The following is a 24,346-nucleotide window of genomic DNA, read 5'->3' as shown; positions in this document are numbered from 1 at the left end:
CAACCCAACAATAAATCACATCCAGTACTTCACATCCATACTTTACAAATAATATAAATCCTCCACAGCAGAGGAAAACATTTAATATTCCACTCATATCTCCATACCAACTTGAAAACTTTGCATGTTTTAACATCTCTCATCATCACAGTGGTGTTAAATAAGACTATTGATCAGTATAAAATCATCCCATCATTAGTGCAAAGTAAATCATAGTGTCAACAATTTACTAGAAGTAATAGTAACGCTGCATTATGTTTTGTAATTTCTTAAGGCATTATGGATAAGCTCCATGTTAGAAATTCCAGACAGACTTATTTTCTAACACAGAAAATATAATTAAAATAATAAAACTCAAACATCCTCCATTACTGTCCCTTTACAACAAGCAGCAGTATTTATGGTACAAAGTCAGACACCCTGCTGCTGTCCTTCTGCATTTAGAGTAATCGCATGATCAAGTAATAGACAGAAAATCAGTAGTGGCGCATTTTAGGGGTTGGGGGTGGGGTGAGGGGGTTAGGAACGGGTAGTAGTAGGTCATGGGTGGGAGCAGGTCAGGATTTCAGGATTCATGTGGTGGAGCCTCAAAGAAAAGTTTCTGACAGTGCCTGGCCGTGTCTATCGGGGAGTAGACGGTGAACCCGATGGTGCGGGGGTCGTTGAAAATCTCAAAGTCGTTTCCCCCCTAAAAGGAGAAATACCGAATTACATTTAAAAAAATACATCGCCAAACTGTCTGAGGAGACTCTCACATTTCCCAAGAGGAGCTTACATCTGACGTCTCGTTGCCGAAGAAGTAGATGTTGTCCAGTCCTTCTGTCTCCAACATGTCTAAACACAGCCTCTTGTCCCAGCCCTCCGGAAAGATGTCAAAGCTGATGAGACCACCTAATGAATGCAACAGGATGACAAACAGAACATTAGTGAACTCAGAAGTGCTTTCAATCAACAATTAATATGGGAAAATTAAATTCACCCACATCAACTAATACACAGTTCTGCTATTCCTGGGATTTTTTTTCTCCAAGAAAGAGCAGACAAAGAAGTGTTTCTCATCCGGTACTTTCAATGTGTTGCTGAACTATCGCTCACTGTTACACCAGTGTTTACAGAACAAATGGTATTTACATCCGACCAGCTGCTGTGACTGATGGAGGCTTGTTGACCTCTGTATTTGGCAGGGATTTGACTTTTTGAACTTGTTGCCAGAGAAACACTGCACTCAGAAAAAGAATATATCAATATATCAAGAAAGGGCGAAGCAAAAACGGAACAGGACGAACAGTCCTAAACAGTTCCGTTATTCAAACTCCCTGGTGCAGCTGGGTCAGGAAATGTGAAATGTCTGTCTTTGCATGGTCTAGTTCAGGAATGGCTCTAATTACATCTTATTTTTTATGACAACGTTAAAAGCTGCAGAAAAACAAATATGTTCACATCAATAAAAAAAATACTGAAAGCGACATTTAAAATGTGAAACAGCTGAATAAAAGGCTCCTCTAGTATTCTTTACATGCCTCTGTTTCAATCTACTCTGTCACCCATCCCCCTCCTTATCTGAAGGGTTTAAAGAGGCAATAACAAAGGCAACAGCTGAGTTGCCTCCAGCCAATCGGAGGGCTGTTCCTCTGACACGCCCTCTGCGCGGCCAGTCCCAGACACCTTCATCCCCCAGGGCTTCAACAACATCTGTAGCGACCCCTCCTATTCATAGATGTGCATGATTAGCCCCAAAGGCTGGAAATGAGTCACACAAGTGGCTTTAATAAATAATTGTTGCTCAGCGGTTTGCATCTAAAGAACATCCACCTCTTAGTGGAATACATTTTAAAGCAGTGATTCAGAGAGGACATGTACAGACAAGAAATTACCAAATTTAAAAAGGGTTAGTTTCTCTTCAGTGATTTGAGCCTTCACATTTTATAAGAAAAAGCCATCAGAGGTTGGTAGTTTCCACGTCGGATTGACTGTCAGACAGTATCATCTGACAGCAGTAGCCATGCAAACGCAGATAAACACAGGAGAAGGTAAACAAGTTAATTCAAACTTCGCGCGTCCTCCAGAGTCTGTGTCCTGAGCGTTGGAGTCAACATATTCATAACCATGAACCATCTGTGAATGACCCTGATGCTGTCGCCACTGCTTCACAGCCAGCTTGTGGGCTTGTGTATGTGTAAATGAAAATTATCAGGATCTGAGAGGAATATCTTAACGCTGCATTCATTCTTATGTTGCAATCTGTGAAGTCACATTTACACTTCCCCCTTCACGCTATGGGATCAATAACAAGAGAAAAACAAGTCAGCTTGTCTTGTTTGCCTCGAGGGTGAAAAGCTTCCATGCGTCACCAGCAGAGTCGGACGCCTTGAGGAGCACGTATGCAAACAGCAAATAGCCAGAGAGGGAGGGGGAGGGAACAGCCTGTTTGTGTATCTAATAGTTAACTGGTGTCCAGAATAAAGTCCTCTATACATCTTGCGTGAGGTCAAGGGGTCAACACACTGGTTTGCCGTTAAACAAGTCTTCCATGAACAGACGCAGGGTCGAGTTCTACAAACAGACATGAAATCAAGAGCAACACCACCGCTGGAGCGTTTTATCCAAGACAGACAGCTGGAGAGAAGCTTTATTAAGATGGACCTGTTAATTATAATTCTTCTGAATGGCATATCTGAGCAATAGTTAAAAAATTCTAAGTTAGTATATACTAAAACATGGAAACAGAACAGATAACACTTCAGAACTTGGTTGATGTGTGTGGAGTGTCTGGTGAAGATAAAGAAAACGATCGGTGGAACTCTGGGAACAAAACATTGCGGCAATCACTCCTGCGAACCCGTTCTCACTTTGCTACTGACAGAAGGATAATTTAACAACGGTGGAATTAATACAGTTGGAATGTGAAATCTGTAAGAGTCATTGATGGGTTTGTGATCATGAACTGATGTGACGTCACAGTTAAATCTTGGCTTACGCCGTTTAGAGTTACATTGTTCTCAAAAAACAAAACAAAACACAGAAAATAATAAAGTTTACATCATTTTACTTGACTTACACATAAGATCATGTTACTGTACATTAAATAAGAATAAAAACACATAATGTCACATTAGTAGCCCATAGCAACCCCCGTTACCCACAATGCAGAAGAAGCAGCTGAAGATGGCGACATTTTCTCTATAAAATATTAAATAGATTCATATTAACCAAATTTTTTTGAAAATGCATTCATAAATAAAGTACAGTACAGAACTGGGAATGGTGATTTTCAGTTTAGTCCGGAGACGAGTTAATTCAAGTGACCTTTTTTGACTCTTGGAACCAATTACCAATGTAAGCCGAGGTAAACCTGGATATTTAGGTTCAGATTTGTTCTCCAAAATATAAATCACCGACTGACTCGCTTTGCTCAGTGTTTTTATTTATGCACACACTGCGTGTTGGTCAATAAATCATCACAGCTGTAGCTCCACCATTCAGCAGTGCCAGGTGGTTCAGAGCAGATGGTGAACACTGTTCAGGTTATTTTAAGCATGGACCAACACCCCGCTATAATTTTTTTATGTGAGTAGTTCTTCAACTGTCTCACCTTTAGTGAACCGTAGTCCTTTTCCAGCAAACTTCTCTTTCAGGGCTGCAACAAATTTCTCCCTGATTTTTTCTCTCTGTGCAGGAGGAGACAAAGTAAGACGGCTTGACTTGTTCCAGTATACCGATCTCTGATTTGTCAATTAATGGTTAATGAACTCAAGATGTTGTGAACAATAAGGGTTCAACAGCTCCAACCATCAATGTACAGTTGTACTGAAAGCTCAGTGTTTGATCTCTGTCTGCTGACTGGGCACATGTCATGAAACAGAGTGACCTCTCAGGCCTTGATGTGTTCATCAATAGTTTAATAAGGATCTAATAAGGATCTGGTCAGTTTCAATATTCATATAAATGTAAGCAAATAATGCAAGATTGTAATGCAGAGGAATTTGTAATTAAATGCAAATTACCAGACAACCGTTTAACAAAATATTTCTAAGCCTGTGTAGTCATCTCCTTCATACCAGTGGTGAACCTTGTCCCATCCCTGCTAATGAATGACAAAGCCTTTCAATGACGGCCTTTCATTGATCAGCTGTGACCAACAGGTGCCTCACACTGACCCCAGATCAGGCATGTTCAAACATGCATTTCTTGTATTTTCACAATATTCTCAGAGTTTGCTGTCTTGTCCAAAATGTTTTTTAAAGCATTTCTGTTATCTGTTTTAGGGGATCGATCAAACTGACGAAGGGCACAATAGAAGTACTGACAGCAGAGGAACAACACACCGACCATAGAAGTTAAATGTTCAAACACAAAAATTTCAATATTTGGCTGAATTTAGCCTTTATGAACCTGAATTTATGTTAAAGTATTTTACCTTGTCTATTTCAGCGAATTCAATTCGCTCTTCCAGCGTGCAGCTCCGACCAATGGGGGAAATGTTGAGCATTCCATTCCTGAACTCGATGAAGGTTCCTCTGCAGGCAGTAAAAGATGAAAAGTCAAAACACAAATTACTTGTTGTTAAGATCTGGTTTGGGGAAAACAAAGAGCCTCGCCACACAAATGATGAATCGCACTGTGTTAACTGTCTGTGTGTAGTCATTTTGTGTTTGGTCAATGCGTCACCTTTTCTTGGGCAGCTTGATGAGCCCCATGTAGCTGAGGCAGAAGTTGATCAGGTCCTGCAGCAGCTCCTCTCCGATCTGGTTCTGAATGGCCTAATGGGATGGATACATCTTGTAATCAATGCATCAGAACAAACACACATTTCTTCATGACATTTAACTGAAACTTGTTCAAATTTATTTTAGTGTTATAGAACTATTTCAATTCACTTTGAAATGTTTGGATTGATGAATCTGATTATTTAGAGCTTTAGTTGAATTACATTCAATTGAGATTGAATTTTATGGAGACAGATCTTTGGTGGGTCTTTGTGGAGACTCTCGGTAGCAAGACAGGCCTACTCTGTGATCCTTTTGGGTTAGGGAACAACCTTAGAAGGATTTTCATATAGCACTTTTGTGATACATGTGAGATAATCTCCTTTTTTTTAAAAAGGAAAATTATGATTTTTGATTTTCATTATTTATTTAAACACAATTTAACAAAAAATATACAGAGAAAATAAAAAGTACATTTTGTCATAGTGGTTTGGTTCCAGCTGTGTTGCAGTTTGTCCACTCACATGTTTAGAAAGAAGTTTCCCATCTTTGTATTGAACTGTCCCATTCTCAGCGAACACATAGTCGAACTTGTGTATTACTGAAAGAGAGGGGATGGGTGAAATGTGGATTAACCTGCATGAGAGGCGTGCAATGACCCACGTAGTTAAATTGGTAGCGCAGGTCACAGATGAAGTCTTGAACATGTAACATTTGGCACAGCTTCCTTTTAATGACACAGCCGTCACCTGCAGCGCAGCCTAAACAAGCAAACTGAAGGAATGCAGAGGCTGATCACGTAGCAACTGTTGACAATACGACTATTAATGGATTTCTTTCACAGACACTATGGATTAAATGGATAAAAATATTCATAAAATATCCTGACAGATCCTCCTATTCAGCAGCTACAACATCAACTCCGACTGTTTGCATCATGAAGCATGAAAAGGTTTACCTTTGGCACACTTGGCACAGGTACAGAACCAAACACACCTCTCTCTCTCTCTCTCTCTCACTCTCTCTCTCTCTCTCTCTCTCTCTCTCTCTCTCTCTCTCTCTCTCTCTCTTGTTGTAATGCATCTGCTTATCTTTTATTTTGGGTCCTGACAGTTACTGACGGACACACTTGTTCATGCAACTGTGTGTTCATTCAGCCGTAAGAGGGCCAGTGTGCTGGTTGCAAAATCTTACTGAAGCATGTTGACGTTGTGATGCAAATACTAGCCCAGATAAAGATATGGACAATAAGAACAGACTGCACTAACAAACGCCTTATCACTCTTTTATCTGTCATGCTGCAGGAGGGATGTTGCGTTATCATTTACTAAGCTGTATACTCCTTAAAAATCAAATGACCCGACCTTACTCTGATATTATTCCCTACAATCTTATCTTTTCCTGTGAACTGGTGTCCAAATACTCAGATGTTCTAGAAGTCAGCTGTACAGGTGATAGAGGATGATCCAGTCTGGCAAGAATTTCAGTTTAACCTGTATAAGCAGATTAAGATAGGAAGAGCTCTGCTCACCATCATCCCCCTCTCCAAGCTGCTCTGCTATCTTGGAGTAGTCCGACCCCCCCACAATGCCGATTTTCACTTTCGTCCGCAGAGCCTGGAAAAACTCGTCTAGCTGTGGATCGATTTTCTAGAAATTACATGGGAAATGAAAATTATGTTGGATCATCATGATGAAAAATCACAGTTGGTGTGTTGGCCTGTGTCACTGAAACATTGTGTACAAAGACGGAGCAGAAAACAACAATAACAACAGTATTTGACACACTGGCAGCAGATTTTTTTTTAAAAAGAAAATGAAAAATTGTATTCATCATAGTATGCATTGACAGATAGACCATAGATCATCACAAAAAAATATCCTGGAGACAATTTTATCGTTACATCTCACACAAATTTCAGGTTCATGCACTGGTATTTAAAAAAAAAAAATTTACGCTTAAAATTCCTTCTATAAATAAATTCAATCCTAATCCTAATTTCAAAAGGATATAAAGCATTAAAAAAAAATTCATGTTTTTCACATTTTTTAACAGTTTTTTTTTAAACAAACTCTGTCAGGTTGTTGATGTTAGAAAAAAATAAATAATGAAAAACTGCAAACAAGCAACTACTGGTGAAAAACCTCCTTGACAGAAGTTTGGACGACAATAGTTGATTTCAGTGAACATGAGGTGATAACATCATCCTCGGTCTCTTCATGTTTCCAGAAAATTACATTAAAATCCTACAAACTGAATCCAACAAAATGACGAAATGTTCTGACAACATACTGGCTGCGATCCAAAAATAAACAACCAGGCGCTGATCACATGCACCAGAGCAAGGAACTGATACTGATGCATATAATAATCAATAATCGAACATGTTTGAACTGGTGCATTGATTACGTGACGCCTCCTCACCTCTCTAGGTGGTGTCAAAGTTCCGTCCACGTCAAACAGGCAGAGGATGTTTCTGTCCGAGGAGAAGCCTGTCAGTCTCTCCATGTCTTCCTCACTGACTTCTACTTGTTGACAAATTGTTTACTTCGCCGGTAAACAAACGCGATAAACACACACATTCACACAAGGTAAAAAAAAACTGGCGTTCAACTGACAGTTAAAATAAATAAAGTTAAAATAAATAAAATAACTGATGAGGCTTTACTGACACTTGTGTTCCTCCTCGGAGGTGACTCTCAGTCGGTCAAACGGGTCGGAGTGAGGCTGGTGTGAGACAGCCAATCACCTCCAGGCTCCGTGTCATGACGTCATCAAAGAGGCGGTGCCATATCATCGGGAAGCGATGTCTTGCACATTCAGTTAATCTCAATTAATAATTTATTTAGGAAATAGGGAAGCTGTTCTGCTCAGTTGGCGTTGGGCTTACGTCACTCAGGTGAGGGTCGCGTCACGCGTCGTGGGTTCTTGTCTTCATTTTCTGGTCTGTTTATCTGTTTTTCAGGTCAGTTACTGACGTAATAAGTGTGTGATACTGAGAGTTGTGTATGACGTCACTGTCATGGGGCCCTGAACACCTGACAGACTTTCAATAGTGTTATTTCTGTGAATATTCCCATTTAATGATAAATGTATTTGGTCACAGTAGTAGTATGAGTTCTTTAAAATTCCCAATGTGACATGTTGAATGTTTTGGAACACCAACATTCATTTGTCAGATTGTATTTAAAGTGAAATCATGCTACCGTACTGCACGTCGCTCAGTTTATTAATTGTATATTAAGGTTGAAGGTTATGTATTTTATTTTATTCAAAAAAAAAATAGAAGCAGCTCATTGGTAAGTGGCGCTATGGTGAGCTATTCTTAGAACAGGCCTGCGGGCGACCTATGGCCCGGGCGGATGTGTTGATATGATCTTATATGTACAGTACCCACCGCTTATGCAGTTCCAGGCATTTCTACAAGGTGCAGTGAACAGTCTTACCAATAGGTGGCGGTAGTGTGCTGTTTGTGACTGGTTTACCTTAGTGTGTGTGTGTCTTCTGGCCTGGGCTGACCAAAGAGGAAGAGCTGCTGCGCTGTCATGACCACACTGATGATGTTATGTTTGTTCATACATGCAACATGTGTGAACATGTTGACATGATGACCTACAGACATTAAACGTGGCGCTACGGTAAGTGACATGCAAAAACTGCATTAGCTGTACTGATTAGATTAAAATGTACAATTTATTCATGATTCCTCACAGTTTAAGAAATTCATTTGCATTTACCCTGCTCCAGCAACTCTACAACACATTACAGTACTATGTTCTGCTTTATTCCATCAGCATTGATTACTTCCATTATGATTGAATTACTCCATCAAGTTTATAACAGAGAGGTAACTAATGAAGACAAATTAACTAAGGTAACCTTTAACTAATGGAAGCATGGCCTGAAACAAATGTAAAAGCCAAAGCTATTTTTACCTTCTGTTGTGAACTTAATTTTTGTTTAGATTTAAGAAATTAATTATACAATATAACATTTATAAATTGTAATTATAATCTTTATTTATCATTAAATAAATTTGATGAATAAACTAGATGATCTCCTGACATTTGGAAAAAGAACCTCAATTTATTCCTTTTCTATTCTAATTTACCAAAATACTACTAAAATAGATATAATTTTCTACTTGCTCACATTTTACATGAATGGACATTTGGACATTTACATTACATTTTCTCAAGTCAGTGAACAAGTTGTGAGGATGCACAAAAAGATGATATGGTTCTTTTGACATATGACATAAACTTCGATGCAGGCGCTGTAAGAGAGTGAATTTGTTGTTTATTGAACAACTGCCCCAGTCCAGAACTCCTTGAAACTACCAGTTGTGCAATAAGTGCTTATGGTCTTTCTTAAAGTTAAAGTACAAACCCAATTTCAAAATTATAATTACCAGTTTATAAATATTAACTGCATTATTCAGCATTATTGTTACTGTAATTATAATTATTTATACAGAAATAACTGATTCATTAATTAATTGAAAGATGTCTGTGCAGTTATCCAGGTCATGGTTATCCAGAGCTGTTTAAGTTAATCCACTGGACGTTAAGAAAGTTCTTGAAGACGTTTCGTCTCTCATCCAAGAGAGTGAAGAGAACTGAAGAAGTCCATTGGATGAGAGACGAAACGTCTTCAAGAACTTTCTTAACGTCCAGTGGATTGACTCAAACAGCTTTGGATAATTGCAAGATTTAAGACAAGTCTAAATGTCGAGAGTTGTTTGTTTGACCCTTGTCACCTGGATTCTGACACCATCAGCTTGCATTCTTTTATAACATAGATTATAGAAATTCTTGGCTGAAGCCCTTTTGCAACAGGTGTTAGGCTTAATACCAGCATCATAAATGAGTCGATTGGTTAATATTTTCCGTATTTCACAGCAATCATAAATCAACACTGACCTGAATGTTTTATTAGGGATTATGTTGGAACATAAAATATTACGAACAGCAAATATGTTATTTATCCATGTATATTTGAGGTTCATGAACATATGCCTGAACACTCTATTTCTGACAAAAACTCAGCAATTTTGTGTCATCAAGGTCAGTCAGTTATTTAAAAATGTGATTTATAAGCATCCAATTGATACGATCATATTGTGGAGGGAGGCGCCACAAAACAATTATTGAGCAATCATAAACTGAACTAACAGACTAATCATTAGCTCCTGAAATTTTGAAAGTGTTTAGTTTTCGGACTTGAAACCTAATCCTCATGTCCATTCCAGGTCCAACAGTCTAAAAGCTTTAAGCTTCAAGGAAGATAACGTAAATATTTTTTAAAACTAATATCAAAGAAAAAGGCTTTAGAATAAACTGAAAATTTTGAGATTTGGCAAGAGCACTTCTTTCTCCGTCTGTATGTTTTCATGGCCTACATGTTCTATGCTTGTTTGGATGCTCTGAGATGAGTTGAAGGCCTCTTACCCACCACTTATCCATGTGGAGGAGAAAGCTATCACCTGGACACTTTTTCTCACAATGACAATAACAGCCACTGTTAACAACGTTCAGTCGCTATTAAAATGCTGTGATGAGACAATAAAACAATGACTCCTGCTCTCTTTGACACATTGCTATTTCCTCTTCCTGATAAAATGTCACGGTGTATGGAGATGGCCATCCTCTTCTTATGGAACCTTAATGGGTCTAGATGACCATGTGGCTCAAGGCAACCATGCTATTATAGCGTCATATGTGTGTGTTTGCTTAGAATTTTACAACCTCTGAGGTGGCAGTCAGGAAGCTGCTGATGTACCGTCCTGGACAATATGAATGTTTATGTTGGAAATATTTGTTCTGTTTGGTAGAGCAAGACAGAAGAATAATCTAGTTTTAGGTGTTGTGGAGTTTCGTGGAGGAAATTAAAACTCATGATGTGTTTTTGGACCTTTCATTCAGTTCTTCAAAGGTTTTGGAGCCATAACACAGTTTGTAGAGGAATACATGACAGATAATTTAAATTCACTTGCTGGCATTATACTAATTTGACTTTTATCTGGATAACAATCTTATTCCGCAAACATCTCATACCTGCGTAAAATAAATCAGCAATAAGTATAAAATAATGTGAAAAAAGAAAATAAAGGATCTTGTTGCGATAAACGAGGAATCTGACAAAAGCCACGTCTAAAACTGGCAATGGGACCACAGTTATTTATATCAGTTGTATCAAGAAGTAGATTGATAATAAATTAATAAATAATAAAAATCAATAATAATAATAATAAATAATAATAATAAACACCATAATTACTGCAAAAAAGAGCAAGCATATTTTACAATGAATTTTAAAAATGGCCAAAAACAATAATTGATGATTGAAGTTCTTGCATTGCTTGTATGTATGAATTATCCCACAAAACATCAGAGGCAATTCAAAGCACTGTCGATTATATGTAAACACATCTTTAATATTTAGTGTTATAGTCATATTATCATATTTTTTGTTATGTACAAAAATCCAAAAATTGATAATTTAACATTATAATCAACACAATTTTAACTGACTGTACATCTTTCATTACAGACGTGTTCAGCCGCTGTGTGCTTTGGTAGAGATGAGCCTTAAGCTGAATGTTAATATGAGATGATGGACCTAAAATGAAACAAGTTATTAATTTCATTCAGTAGAATGTCTGAACTACGGTTCCTCCACTAAAACCAATAACTGTTGGAACATTATATGTAAAGTAATAAATAAAATAATAATAAACATGAATGGCTGTTGAATAGATGTAGAAACGTCCCTGCCTGAACCAGAAGAATGATCCTCAGAGTTTGCTGCCAGTGAACTACATTCCGTCAGGAGATGGAATATCCCCCTGCCCACAGGAGGATCTGTCATTTCACTAAAAGTAGACTATTTAGCTCATCTGAACTTCCTGTGTCTCCAACTAAAAGGAAATGAATAGTAGATTTGTTTGGGAGTATTTTGTGTGATTTGAGGACTATTAATGGCAGCAGGCCAGTGCAGGTTGGACTGACTCCAAATCAATATTGATGCTCATGTTCACAATTTTTATGGGAAATCTTATCATATTTTATGATTTCTAACTAAGTCAAACTTCTAAGATTTCAGAGAAATGTTTTCAACATCACCCAAGGAAATTGGAGTAAATATTTCTGTTTGTACTCCATGCTTTTTTGTTGTAGTTTTGACTGTCAGGACAACATTTGTTTTCTCCACAATGAAGTTTGGTTATGACTTTTATAGGCTTAATCCACAGTGCTTTTATAGCAGACAATATTTATGAGCTCCACACAAACCTTAACTTTTATGGCCTCCTGTGACCTTTGCCCCTCTCTGTGAGAGCTTCCCCCACCTCTGCTCTGAATGAAAGTTTTAGAACATTCAGACTCTTCTTATGGTTTTGCGTTTGTTGCCAAGCTACAAGTCATGACAATAATTAATCAGCTGTCACAACATGAATAAATTTGTGTTTAATTTCAGGCTTTCAGGAAAGATTAGCCACTGATGCAAAGGAGATCATGTTTTTGCTTTTTTTTTTTTTTTCATAAACAGGGATGGATGAAGTATTTCTGATTGTGATGTGTTTGAGACGGGGGGTGTAATACATCCTAAACTTCAAGTTTACAAACACCATGACTTATATTCTCAGTGCCTTTCTATGTGTCAGTCAGGTGGAGTGTGGGAGTTGTTCCTGTCCAGCCCTCCCTCTATCTAACTGGTGCAACGACTGCCACTAACGGTTGTTCATTAACATATAGAGAACAGGTAGACCAGCTCGTACCAAGCAGAAGGATTGATCGCTGACGATCGCTAGAGGAATAATGTTCTTACCTTTAAGCCACATTTTCTTTTGTATTTACTAAAAGTGGTTTGAAGTAAACTTTCAGACAGATTTCACTTCTTTTTCTGGATGCTGGGCTGTGAATCAAGAGAACGTGTCTCTTCTGTTTCGTCACTGAGGAACTTTCCTTACTTCTGCTTTTGGACTCATATCATCGATCAACAATCAACCAATCAATCAACAAATGTAAATGCTTTCCTTTGGCTATCTGCTCATCTGTATAGGTTTGACATGTAGAAACTGAAAAAGACATAACTCTGAGGGAAAAGAAAAATCAGGTTTAAAGATGTACAACACAAAAACGTTATTTTTGCTGGGTGCGTTGATAATGGCGGTGGTTGCCAACAAGATGCTGGATGACTGCATATCAGGAAACCACAAATACACCATGAATGTTGTGTTGCTGGAGGACAACACTTATGGGTGGAGTCGACCATTTGTGCAGGCGGCTGTGGAACAAGCCATTCTTGAAGACAAGCTGGAGAATGATAAACATGGTATGTAGTTCGTGATCAAATGGAAAAAGCTAGCAGATGATAGCAATTTTAAGGAAAATCTGGTGTAAGACAATGCTTAAAACTAAAAAACAGCAAATGAACTGTCTGTCAGCCTGAGGCAACCTAAACTTTGACAAAGGTAAAGATCTTGGCATTAGCAAAGGTGTTTTACACACAATTTAAATTTCTAATAATAGTGTTATACCAACAAAAGCATAAAATATAACATGTAATCAGTTTTGCATTTGTATTCAAATCAGGAATTATTTGACCATAGAAGGTGTAAAGGCAGGACACCTAACCAGGTAAAACAGGCAAATCAGAACCTGAAAAGATATAGTTCTGTCTATTTTCAGTGTTTTTAGTAGCATCTCCTAAAAATGTCAAGTGTAAATCTTTCAGTCTTTCTTTGTGAACATACAGATCAGGTAAGATGTCGAGTTTGTTATTGACAATATAACAACATTATCAAATTAGAATGACTGTGTCTGAATTTGTACCACAAAATACAACAAGAGGCAACTTAAAAAAGCTAAATGCAGCTTAAAAAAATGGGATTCGGACTCTTTCTTTTAAAAATGATGAATTTACAGCTTGAGATGTGAAGGACAGCTGATAACTGCTGTATGAAACACTTCTTCCAGAATGCTTTAAGGTCATTCTGAGGAGTGAAACTGTTATTTGCAAACCAAAAATGCATGTGATGTCATATATTAAAATAATGACATTATTATTATTATTATTATTATTATTATTATTATTATTATTATTATTATTATTATTATTATTATTATTATTATTATTAATAATATTAATAATAATAATAATAATAATAATAATAACAAAGTATATTTAAAATATAAACTTAAATTAACTTTGAATCTGATGTTTTTTATTCCTACTATCTTCCTTTTGTCAGAACATGCTCATCTTCATCACCAACATTAAAAATATAGCAGCATTCGTTCATTCATGCATTATTTATTTATTACTGTTTTTAATTTAAATTCTCTGTGAGTAAAGGCTACCTTTTGAACTATGAGCCATAAATCTGAATCATCTAATCTTACCAGCCCAAGCAGGTTTGTGAGTTCATTTTCAATATTAAGTCTTATCTTTTTTTTCATGACTCCAGAATTAAACTTCACTTTGACGGCAAACTTCAATGGATTCAACACCACTGTTTACAACCGGCAGGGCTGTGGCAGCAGCGCCTGTGAGGGGGTGGCCATACTCAAGATGTTACATGTGAGTGTGTTTTCAAAACATAACAAAAGATGAGACGTTTAAGGTGTGTTTTTTTTAATAGTACACACATTAAGATTAAATAGCTCAAGTGTGTTGCTGAAATAATACTTAGAGAGGCTTAAATATGTTGCTAAGAACAAATTTTTGAATGTTCCAACATGAATATGAGACACAACAAGTGGATTTACTTGGTTTATCTCTGTTCTCTTTTGTCATCAAAAACAACTAATATTAAAATAATGTGGTTTTGAGAATTCAACCTAATCCATGTAACTCTGCACTGAATGTTAGGATTCACTGTACCGTAATATCAAGTTTCTCTTTTGTAGATTGATAGTTTATTGTCTTTGGATAACCCGTTATCTTGCACAGTATGCCCATGGCTCCATGACAGGATTGTTATGACTGGTTTAAAATAGAAAATGACAAATAATGTATTCAGTAAAACCATTATAGGACTTATAGGAAGGAAAATTTATGTAACATTAAAAGTACATTTTTACTGTCACTGATGATTGTATGCTTTTCTACAGACTTGTTAATGCGGGCCGATCCATTGTAGTTACAGATATTATATAGCGATATCTCTAATAAATGCAATTCAAATGCTGTACATAGTTTGTTATTATCTGACTGTTGACGAAAAATGGTGGTGCTGTTGTTTACGATACGTGTATTTTTCTGCAGAATGATGGTGAAGTTGGGTGCGTCATGCTCGGACCCTCATGCACTTTTGCCACCTTCCAGCTAGTGGAGTGAGTGTGAATTTTTTTTTCAGTCATTTACCAGTAAGTCACACATTTATAGATTTTTAACTCTGCTTTATTTGTCCCAGTGATGAAATTGGCCTGAGCTTGAGCATTCCTGTTATCTCTGCTGGGAGCTTCGGCCTCTCATGTGACTACAAACCCAAACTTACCCGAATTCTTCCTCCAGCGCGCAAGATCTCTGACTCACTCAACCATTTTATAAACGAATCCTTGCTGTTTAAGGATCCCTGGAAACAGATCTATGTCTACAAGTCCAACAATGAAACTGAGGATTGCTTCTGGTGAGGCAGTGCAGGATGCAGTTCACTTCCATAGCTTCATCCGATGTGCTATTTGTATCTTATATTTCTTATTTTTGTCACAGGTACATCAATGCATTAGAAGCAGCTTCTTCCAACTTTGCTACGAGCATTAACAGGGAAATGCTGCGTGGGGAGGACGAGCTGACTAAAGCCCTCAAATCTGAGAACAGACACAGCAACAGTACGTGTCAAGAAACAGGAGTCGTAAGCTGTTATGACCTGTCACAATAAAAATGAACAGGTCGTCTCATCTGAACCGTCAGAATATAAAATACTGATAAGCTCTCGGGACAGCTTGTTCGAAACGGGGTAGTCATACTATTATTTCTTACAAATTTTAAATTAATTTATATTTAATTAAAGAAGCTGTAAAGTTGTTATTTTTCTGTCTTCTTCATCATTTTACTTCTTTTAATCCAGACTGAAATACATGAGCAATTTGGTTGTAAAGGAATTAATTCAAATTCACATATTTGTGGTTCCAAAAGGATAAATTTTGCTGACTCTAAATCAGTTTTGAGTTTACAGTATATAAAACTGCAAAAGTAGAAATGATAACAGGCTAACACTGAAACCAAAGTGGTCAGCATGACAAACTTGTACATACATCAGCCTCTAAGCATTTTCATTGTGAGCATGTTTGTATGAACTTTGTAATAATAATTTTTTAATTTATAATCGTCAAATGCCAACTAAGCCTTCTCAATTCAATTACACAATGCATTTAATGCATTTAACTCAAAATGTTAACAGGGCAGCCTCACAGCACTGCTATAGCATAGGTCCTGATGAATTAAATTTAATTTCCTTTTTTTTTTTTTTTGACAAACGCTTCAAACTTTGACGTCACCCGCCTACCGTTTGTTGCCAAATGACAACACTTTAAAATAAGTTTGTTGTCAGTGTTTTTGACGGACAGAAAAAGAAATTCTGTGCTGTGGTACTGAACGTCAATCTGATGTTAACGTATACATAACAGCGTTATAACCATGAATAAAACCATGAAACTAATGCATTTCTTTCAGTTTTCATCCTGTGTGGGAGCCGCAATGTCCTTTTTTCAATAAAGGACAAGGTACGCCCGATTCATGAAGACATCATGTTCATTCTCCTTGATATTTACAAGTAAGCCTGTGGATGACTTCACCTTTTTGTCCGTTTCTGTGATCATTAAGCTATCACAACGTACTTAAATCTGAGATGTGACCTTTTCAATCTGTGGAAGTAGCACATGTTCACGATGACACCCTCTCTCCAGCCCTGACTATTACGTCAACACAACCTCCAGTAAGGACATGCAGGACGTCCTGGTGATCACTCTGCCACAGAGAAACTACACCAGTGAATCCAAGCCAACGTACAATGACACAGTGAGCAAACAAATCAGACCGTGCAGGGGAAAAGATCTTGTTCACCTGCTGACTGTTTTTGTCTTACTCTCTGGCAGGTAAATGACTATGTGGCTGGTTATCATGACGGAGCTCTGCTGTTTGGCAAAGTGCTCAGAGAGCGAATGCTCAGCCAGAAACTCAGAGGGTCGGTAGAGGTGCCTCTGAGTGACAACCCGTTTGGGAATGCCTCCTTTTACGGTGAGGATAATCAGTGATGCACAACTTCAGCCACGAAACAAGAGGCGGAATTACAATGCAAACACATTTTCATATCATGATGTCCTGATCAGTCAATCAGCCAAAATAGAGGACTGCTTGGTACAAAAGTTCTTGTATGCTCCAGCGTAAATGTCACAGAGCAGAGGAGTGGATTGGATTAACATAACATCACAGCGCGCATTTCATTGCTGTTGTGTTAGTTTTATTGCTGCCTGGTAATTTAAACATGTAAAACTGTAAAACGTTTATGATACTCATGGTAACATTAGGTATAAATTTTTATGTTGCTGAATCTCACCTTGGAGAGTGTGGATTGTTGTGTTACATTTATGATCAAATTTAGCTTTTATTAGATATGAGAACTGAAAATTAGGGCAGAGAGATCAATGGGATTGACCAGATGATAATGAAAATGAGAATTTTGAAATGAAATCTTTTATTTTGAGGTTATTGTAAAATGTAATATATGTCTAATGTTTCCTTATCTCGGGTGTGTGTGTGTGTGTGTGTGTGTGTGTGTGTGTGTGTGTGTGTGTGTGTGTGTGTGTGTGTACGTTTCACGCAGGTATGGGAGGTCACTATGTACTTGATGAGTATGGTGACAGGGATGTTAACTTCTCATTCATTTACACATCAACTGTGACTGGGGAGGTGAGACAACCGTCTGTATTAGTAAACTCATTCAGTTTTATTTTATGATTCATTTACTACATGTTGCATCTGTCTCTCTCCAGTATGAAATACTGCTATATTTCGACACATCAGAAAATAAAACTATTGTGGTAGATACACATCCTGCCCTGTCATGGAAGGGAAGGAGACTGCCTAACGACGTGCCGAACAATTCAGATGGTAAAGCACACATAATACAGTTTTTACCTATGTGAGACCCGGTTATTTGAAATAAATGCTCTTTGAATACATCCAACTTATTTAAACAAATTCCTGTTTGTGGTTGTGTCCAGGTTTGAATGTGCAGGATGTCATCATGATCGTTCTGAGTGTCAGTGTGGTAGTGGTCACAGTCATCGCTGTCATCTTCTACATGTAAATAGTCCACACACACAGGCTGTGTACCATTACATACTCTGCAAAATTAGTGACTAATATTGGTATTATTGTACAATTAAGGCTTGGGTCAAAGATAACAAGAATCAACTCATCCTGTATATAAACTGTGATATAATCCACGTATTCACCATGTGCAAATAATTTTAGACAGAACAGGAAGGAGCGTCTCATGCAGAAGAAGTGGTCTCACATAGAACCCCATCTGATCGCTCCGCTGGATGAGAAGGAGGTGTCTCTGAAGGTAAACAGCTGCATCAATGCATGCAGTTTGTTTCCGTCATGTCGAGTCAACATTTTTTAGAAAATTTAATTTCATCCATCCATGAAGAAACGTTTTGTGTATGTGTGTGTGTGTGTGTGTGTGTGTGTGTGTGTGTGTGTGTGTGTGTGTGTGTGTGTGTGTGACAGATTGACGAAGATAAGAGGAAGGACAGCACGTTCTTCAGTCATCGCTGCAGCTATGACAAAAAGGTACCATCACTCCAACTTCCATAAATCCGTGTTAAGACCCAAAAAGAAGGAATCAAGCTGGACATTCACTCTCTCTCTGTGTTTGACTGTGTTTCATGTCTGATTTCTTCAGCCTGTAATCTTGAAAGAGTTAAAGCAAACCGATGGAAACTTCACAGAGGACCAGAAGATCGAGCTGAACACTGTGAGACTGCATTACGTGACGTGTGTGTGCATTTAAATCATCCTGTCTGCCCCTTGTCTGAGGGCCTTCCTGTTTATTGTCTCAGGACGCATAAATTTGGGCTGACGCCCACATTTATTTCCTCTTTCAGCACCACACAAAGTTTATGGTAGAATTACACAACTCTTTCCCAGCATGTTTCACAATGATGACGAAGGTGAAGATTCAAACCTGTCAGTTTAGGATTTTCCCTGGCTGAGTCAGCATATAAAGAAAGCCTCCTGTCGTTATGATAGTTTTTATTTTTTATTTAATGGTCAATGCAAAATGATGTGAATGAGTGCAGATAGCTGAGTCATCATTCCTCACCTCTTTGTCTATATATTCCAGCTAATGAGTATTGATTACTACAACCTGACTAAGTTCTACGGCACCGTGAAGTTTGACTACGGTGTGTTTGGGGTGTTCGAGCTCTGTCAGAGAGGTTCCCTCAGGGTAAGAACGGATCAATAGATCTATCTATCCATCTATCTATCTATCCATCTACTGTCCACCCATCCATCATACGTTTTATTTTACCATATTTTATTTTGTGAAACAATATTCTATGGACAGAAAGAATAGGCATCTTGATGCGACGCTGATCAAACGCAATCTGATAACCACACACACACACACACACACACACACACACACACACACACACACACACACACACACACACACACACACACACACACACACACACACACACACAGCATAACAACTCTGTTGATGTTTTTCAGTACATTCTTAATGACAAGATCACCTACCCGGATGATACCTTCATGGACATGGAATTTAAGATATCAGTCATGTATGACATAGCAAAGGTATTATTATTATTATTATTATTATTATTATTATTATTATTGCTGTTGTTATTGTTATTGTTATTGTTGTTGTTGATAACTGTCGCTCCAGAACTTGTTTTTCACTCCTTTCTGTCTCTGCTCTGTCTCTTCCTCAGGGCATGTCGTATCTCCACTCCAGTAACATCACTGTCCACGGTCGCCTCAAGTCCACCAACTGTGTGGTCGACAACCGCATGGTGGTGAAGATCACTGACTTTGGTTGTAACACCATCCTGAGTCCAGGCAGAGGTGAGGTTCAGTTTCCCCAACATCGTAGGGGGTTGATTTGGGGTGTAATCTGTCCCCTCTCTCCTGTCAGACCTGTGGACGGCCCCAGAGCATCTCCGTAAAGACGGGGTGTCTCAGAAAGGTGACGTCTACAGCTACGCCATCATCGCTCATGAGATCGTGGCAAGGCAGCCGCCGTTCTCCACACAGTGCTGTTCTAATCCCACAGGTAGGTCACCTTGTTGGGCTTTTGAAGTGAGAAAATAATGAAATATAAGAATTTTTTTTTTAATTTATTAGAGTGTTTGTTAATAGTTAATTTATACAGAAAATAAGATAGCATATGTGATATGTGAACACCAAAATCATTCAGTTTCAACATTTAAGCTCTTTCCTGTTGTCTGAGGCCAAATCTGTGTGTTCAGCTCTAAATCCTGCTCACCTTCATATCTTGATGTCATCCAAATCCCTCAGAGAAGATCTACAAAGTGCAGTTCCCCGGGGCGGCAGGCTTTTTTAGACCTGACCTCAACTTTGACGGAAAAACACATGGGGAGATTGAGGTGAGAAGGACAGTGTTGGACATTTACTGGTTTGGACTCAAGTAAAAAAAAAAAAAAAGCAATAAATTCCCTTTTTCTCTGCTTGTGTGTAAACAGCTGTACACATTGATAAAAAGCTGCTGGGATGAAGACCCAGAACGGAGACCAGATTTTAAGAGAATAGAGTTAGCGCTAGGGAAGATCTTCAGGTAGGTCCTCACCACACGTTCATTAAGGTTGAATTCTGTCACTGGTGTACTACATGACATAATAAAAGTGGATAACCAAACAGTGTGACTGTTTTTACTATAGCAATCTATGCATTTCTACATACTGGTCAAAGCAGGCTAATTAAGGAAGACATTAGGTTGTCCATTAATTCAAATTGTGTCAATGGAAAAATATGTTCAATGCTTTTTGCTAGTATATGTAATCCTGTTCAATCCTTTGCTGCACCATTCTCTTGTAGTATATGATGGTTAACTCATTAAATCATATAAATAGTAATAACGATTCTGCACTGTTCTGTTGACTTAGTAACCTGCACAACCAAGACAGTGAGACTTACATGGATAACCTGATCCGCCGCCTACAGATGTATTCTAGGACTCTGGAGCATCTGGTGGAGGATAGAACGGCTTTGTACAAAGCTGAGAGGGACAGAGCCGATCAACTCAACTTTATGCTTCTTCCTGGGTAAGCTTGCATCAGCTGATGTAAGGCAAAACTATGCTGTTATAATTTATTTAAACAGGATCTTACTTGCAATCTGGATTGAGCTCCCTCACTGAAACCAAAACCCATATTTGCTGGTGCATTCGATTCATTACCTCACCATCGATTTAAGAGAAGTGCAGGGAAAACATCGATTACATGTAGGACAGGGGTTCTATGCAAAGCTGTATTTGCACATGAAAATGTGGGATCACCATGAATGATACCAAGTCAGCGAGTTACTGTTGTTCACTCTGTGTCTCCTCAGCCCAGTGGTGCGTTCACTGAAGGACACGGGCAAAGTGAAACCAGAGCTGTTTGAGGAAGTGACCATCTACTTCAGTGACATTGTAGGATTTACCACCCTGTGCCACTACAGTACCCCCATGGAGGTGGTGGACATGCTCAATGACATTTACAAGCACTTTGATAGCATCCTTGACCACCATGATGTCTACAAGGTACTTTTATTGTGAAAGTCTGAATCTGGGCTTGGGGTTATTTACTGTTTATTATCAAGTTATGGTAAATGTTTCTGTTTTTCTTGTTGTATTTCTATCTTGGGAGAAAGAATTTTTATTTTGGCTAAATTTGCATTGCTATGCCAGATTATCTAATTACTGAATAAAAGGTGACTCCACTCATTGTCTCTCAGGTTGAGACGATAGGAGATGCTTACATGGTTGCGTCAGGTTTGCCCAATCGTAACGGTGACCGCCATGCAGTGGACATCGCCCTCATGGCACTGGATATGCTGGCTTTTGTGGGGATGTTCGAGTTGCTGCACCTGCCAGGCATCCCTCTGTGGATCCGCATTGGCGTGCATTCAGGTAAAAGACGTTCACAATGACATCGTCTCACTTAAAATATACTGTACCTGTTTGTAAAACAAATGTAAGTTGAGCATCACTTCAACAGAAACAGGTTTTGTCACTAGGAAGTGTGTATTTTAAAGGAAAATGAACTTGACAGTCAAGGTGACTTAATATGAAGACAATCTAAATACCTAAATAAATAAATTAGTTAGAAATATACTGATTTTTCCTATATGAAATTGAACAGTTTTTTAAAAATTGAACAGTATGTCTAAATGTGAAAGGAAATCACTCAGACAGGTAATAATTGCAGTGTTAACTGAAAAAGTTGTTGCACAGTCAAATAAAAAACCAAAGAGTAGCTGACAAGAAAGCTCCATCACAATTCTAATCAGTTTAATTAAAAATTCTCGATATTCACGGAAATGTTCAGCCTAGGCTAAATAAAAGATAAACAGACATTACTATAGATGTGATGAAAGATCATACAAGTTTTATTCTGTGGGATTAAATACGTGATCATTGAGACAAAAGTGATGGAAGAGAAAAACTCCCATTAAAAATCACTGGGTGAAAATAAAAAACTCTGGACACAAACGTGAACGCTGGTTGTTGTGTGCACATGTGCGCAGGACCATGTGCAGCAGGTGTGGTGGGGAACAAGATGCCTCGCTACTGCCTGTTTGGAGACACAGTCAACACGGCGTCACGCATGGAGTCCACAGGCCTGCGTAAGAGTCAACACACACTTCAGGGCGGCCACTTCATTCATGGCTGGGAAGTTTCAGAGTAGTGTGAATGTGACACTCATGATTCTGTCTCACGCAATCGTTCCAGCTCTGAGGATTCACACCAGTCAGTCCACCATCAACATCCTGCAGAGGACAGGCTGCAAATTTGAGCACGAAAAACGAGGAGAGACGTACCTGAAGGTCAGCTGTGTGTTATTTGTGTCTTTATGTGCTTGTCCACATAAGTATTAACATCCCTCTCCCTGTGTGTGTGTGTGTGTGTGTGTGTGTGTGTGTGTGTGTGTGTGTGTGTGTGTGTGTGTGTGTGTGTGTGTGTGTGTGTGATCCACAGGGCAAAGGCAAAGAGATGACATACTGGTTAACAGGAGTGGTTGGAAGAAACTACAATCTGCCAACACCACCGACGGCGTGAGTAAAACGTTTTCATCTAGATGTCCACATTAAATGTTAATGAAATTTAATGATTATACTTATATATTTATACATTTAAAGTTTATATATAACTTACCCCCGTGCCACTGTCTCAGTGAGAACTTCCAGCGGCTCCAGCAGGACCTGGCGGAGATGATTGTGTCCACGTTGGGCAAACGGGAAGACGTGACAGGCAGCTTCAAGAAGACGCCGTCCACCAGAGCCCGCTGGAGGGAGACAAGTGGCAGCCTGCAGGGAGACAGCCTACCAGATTACTTCCATCTGGCAGTTACCGACAGCCCCAGCACCTTCCTGTGATGACGGAAAGCTCAATACAAAATCGTATGAGTAGTCACTGCATCACAGGGTGCACCAGTCTGAATCAGCGCTGCTGAATCAGGTCTGTGTGGACGGTTCTGTTCATCCAGAGGTCAGCGGGACAGTCGAGCAGCAGCAAGTAGGCATGACTTCAATGACACTGAGGGTCTAGGGTCTATTTCTGACATTCCGATGTCCCCCCCCCCACTCGTCACATGAAAATACCTGCTTCTACACTAATTCCCGTTAAAAGGAAAATCCACCTACAGATTCTGTTATGTGTAAATAAGAACCTGATCTTTTATTATGTGGGACTGACTTTACCTTAGAATATCACTGCAGCTGCTTTGAAACGTTTTATATTTGTGGAAATTAAACAGCTATTATCAAACATTGCAAACGGTCTTCAGTGTAGCAGAAACTGTCATTTTATCACGAGACTCACTTCATAAAACGTCTATTAGTTGCTGTCTGGCACTGTTTATTTTCAATACACTGGAACATTAAAATCCAACAGATAATGGCTTTAAATTTTACTTCAAAATGATTCAGGTGAATCCTCTGTTTTAAATTTAAATTGCGTGGGATTAAATGACACATGCCTTTTTGTAAATTGTAACATAAACTTTGCCTACTTCTGTGCTGTGGATAGAATTATAAATACACCGATTTTTAGGGTTTAGTTTTAGTTTTAGAGTCCTGCTATGAGAGCTGCTGATAAACACCACGGTCAGTTCTCCATACAAGGAATCAAACTGTCGAGAGATGATATTAAATGTGCTTTTCCTGACAAAGTTTGACAATTGTTTACCATGTAAATAGTCTTTAGTACTGGTGAAAATACAGGGCAGAACTAAGAATATTTCTTTCTCAAAGCACAACAATGCTATCTTGTTTTTGGTTCATCACAAATAGTTCTGTGATGCTTTTTGGTTTTGTGTTTTATTAAATGATGTTGACACGAGGTTGACAAACATTTTGTGTCGTCTTTTTACAAC

General features: G+C 38.5%; 2 protein-coding genes across 2 annotated transcripts; one reads left to right on the top strand and one right to left on the bottom strand.

The window, feature by feature from the left end:
• Positions 1–67: 67 nt before the first annotated feature.
• LOC137609990 (phosphomannomutase 1-like) lies at positions 68–7,413 on the bottom strand. The gene is made up of 8 exons (XM_068337377.1): positions 7,131–7,413; positions 6,238–6,355; positions 5,231–5,307; positions 4,669–4,760; positions 4,418–4,517; positions 3,593–3,668; positions 776–891; positions 68–688 (listed from the first exon to the last, which is right to left on the bottom strand). Exons 1-8 carry the CDS (start codon positions 7,212–7,214, stop codon positions 566–568), a joined length of 786 nt encoding a protein of 261 aa, XP_068193478.1. The 5' UTR covers positions 7,215–7,413; the 3' UTR covers positions 68–565.
• A 4,835-nt stretch (positions 7,414–12,248) lies between these two features.
• Positions 12,249–23,348, top strand: gucy2ca (guanylate cyclase 2Ca). The gene is made up of 27 exons (XM_068337376.1): positions 12,249–13,040; positions 14,176–14,288; positions 14,976–15,043; positions 15,124–15,339; positions 15,423–15,541; positions 16,386–16,485; positions 16,619–16,730; positions 16,808–16,949; positions 17,536–17,621; positions 17,705–17,822; positions 17,936–18,017; positions 18,189–18,282; positions 18,450–18,512; positions 18,625–18,696; positions 19,066–19,170; positions 19,461–19,547; positions 19,685–19,817; positions 19,888–20,025; positions 20,271–20,359; positions 20,456–20,547; positions 20,876–21,034; positions 21,321–21,513; positions 21,708–21,882; positions 22,500–22,598; positions 22,705–22,799; positions 22,951–23,027; positions 23,147–23,348. Exons 1-27 carry the CDS (start codon positions 12,830–12,832, stop codon positions 23,346–23,348), a joined length of 3,240 nt encoding a protein of 1,079 aa, XP_068193477.1. The 5' UTR covers positions 12,249–12,829.
• The last annotated feature ends 998 nt before the right edge of the window (positions 23,349–24,346 follow it).

This window comes from Antennarius striatus, chromosome 16 (assembly GCF_040054535.1).
Source record: "Antennarius striatus isolate MH-2024 chromosome 16, ASM4005453v1, whole genome shotgun sequence".
Classification (NCBI taxonomy): Eukaryota; Metazoa; Chordata; class Actinopteri; order Lophiiformes; family Antennariidae; genus Antennarius; species Antennarius striatus.
Note: the sequence above shows the minus strand (reverse complement) of the source record. Positions and strands in the feature narration are given on the sequence as shown.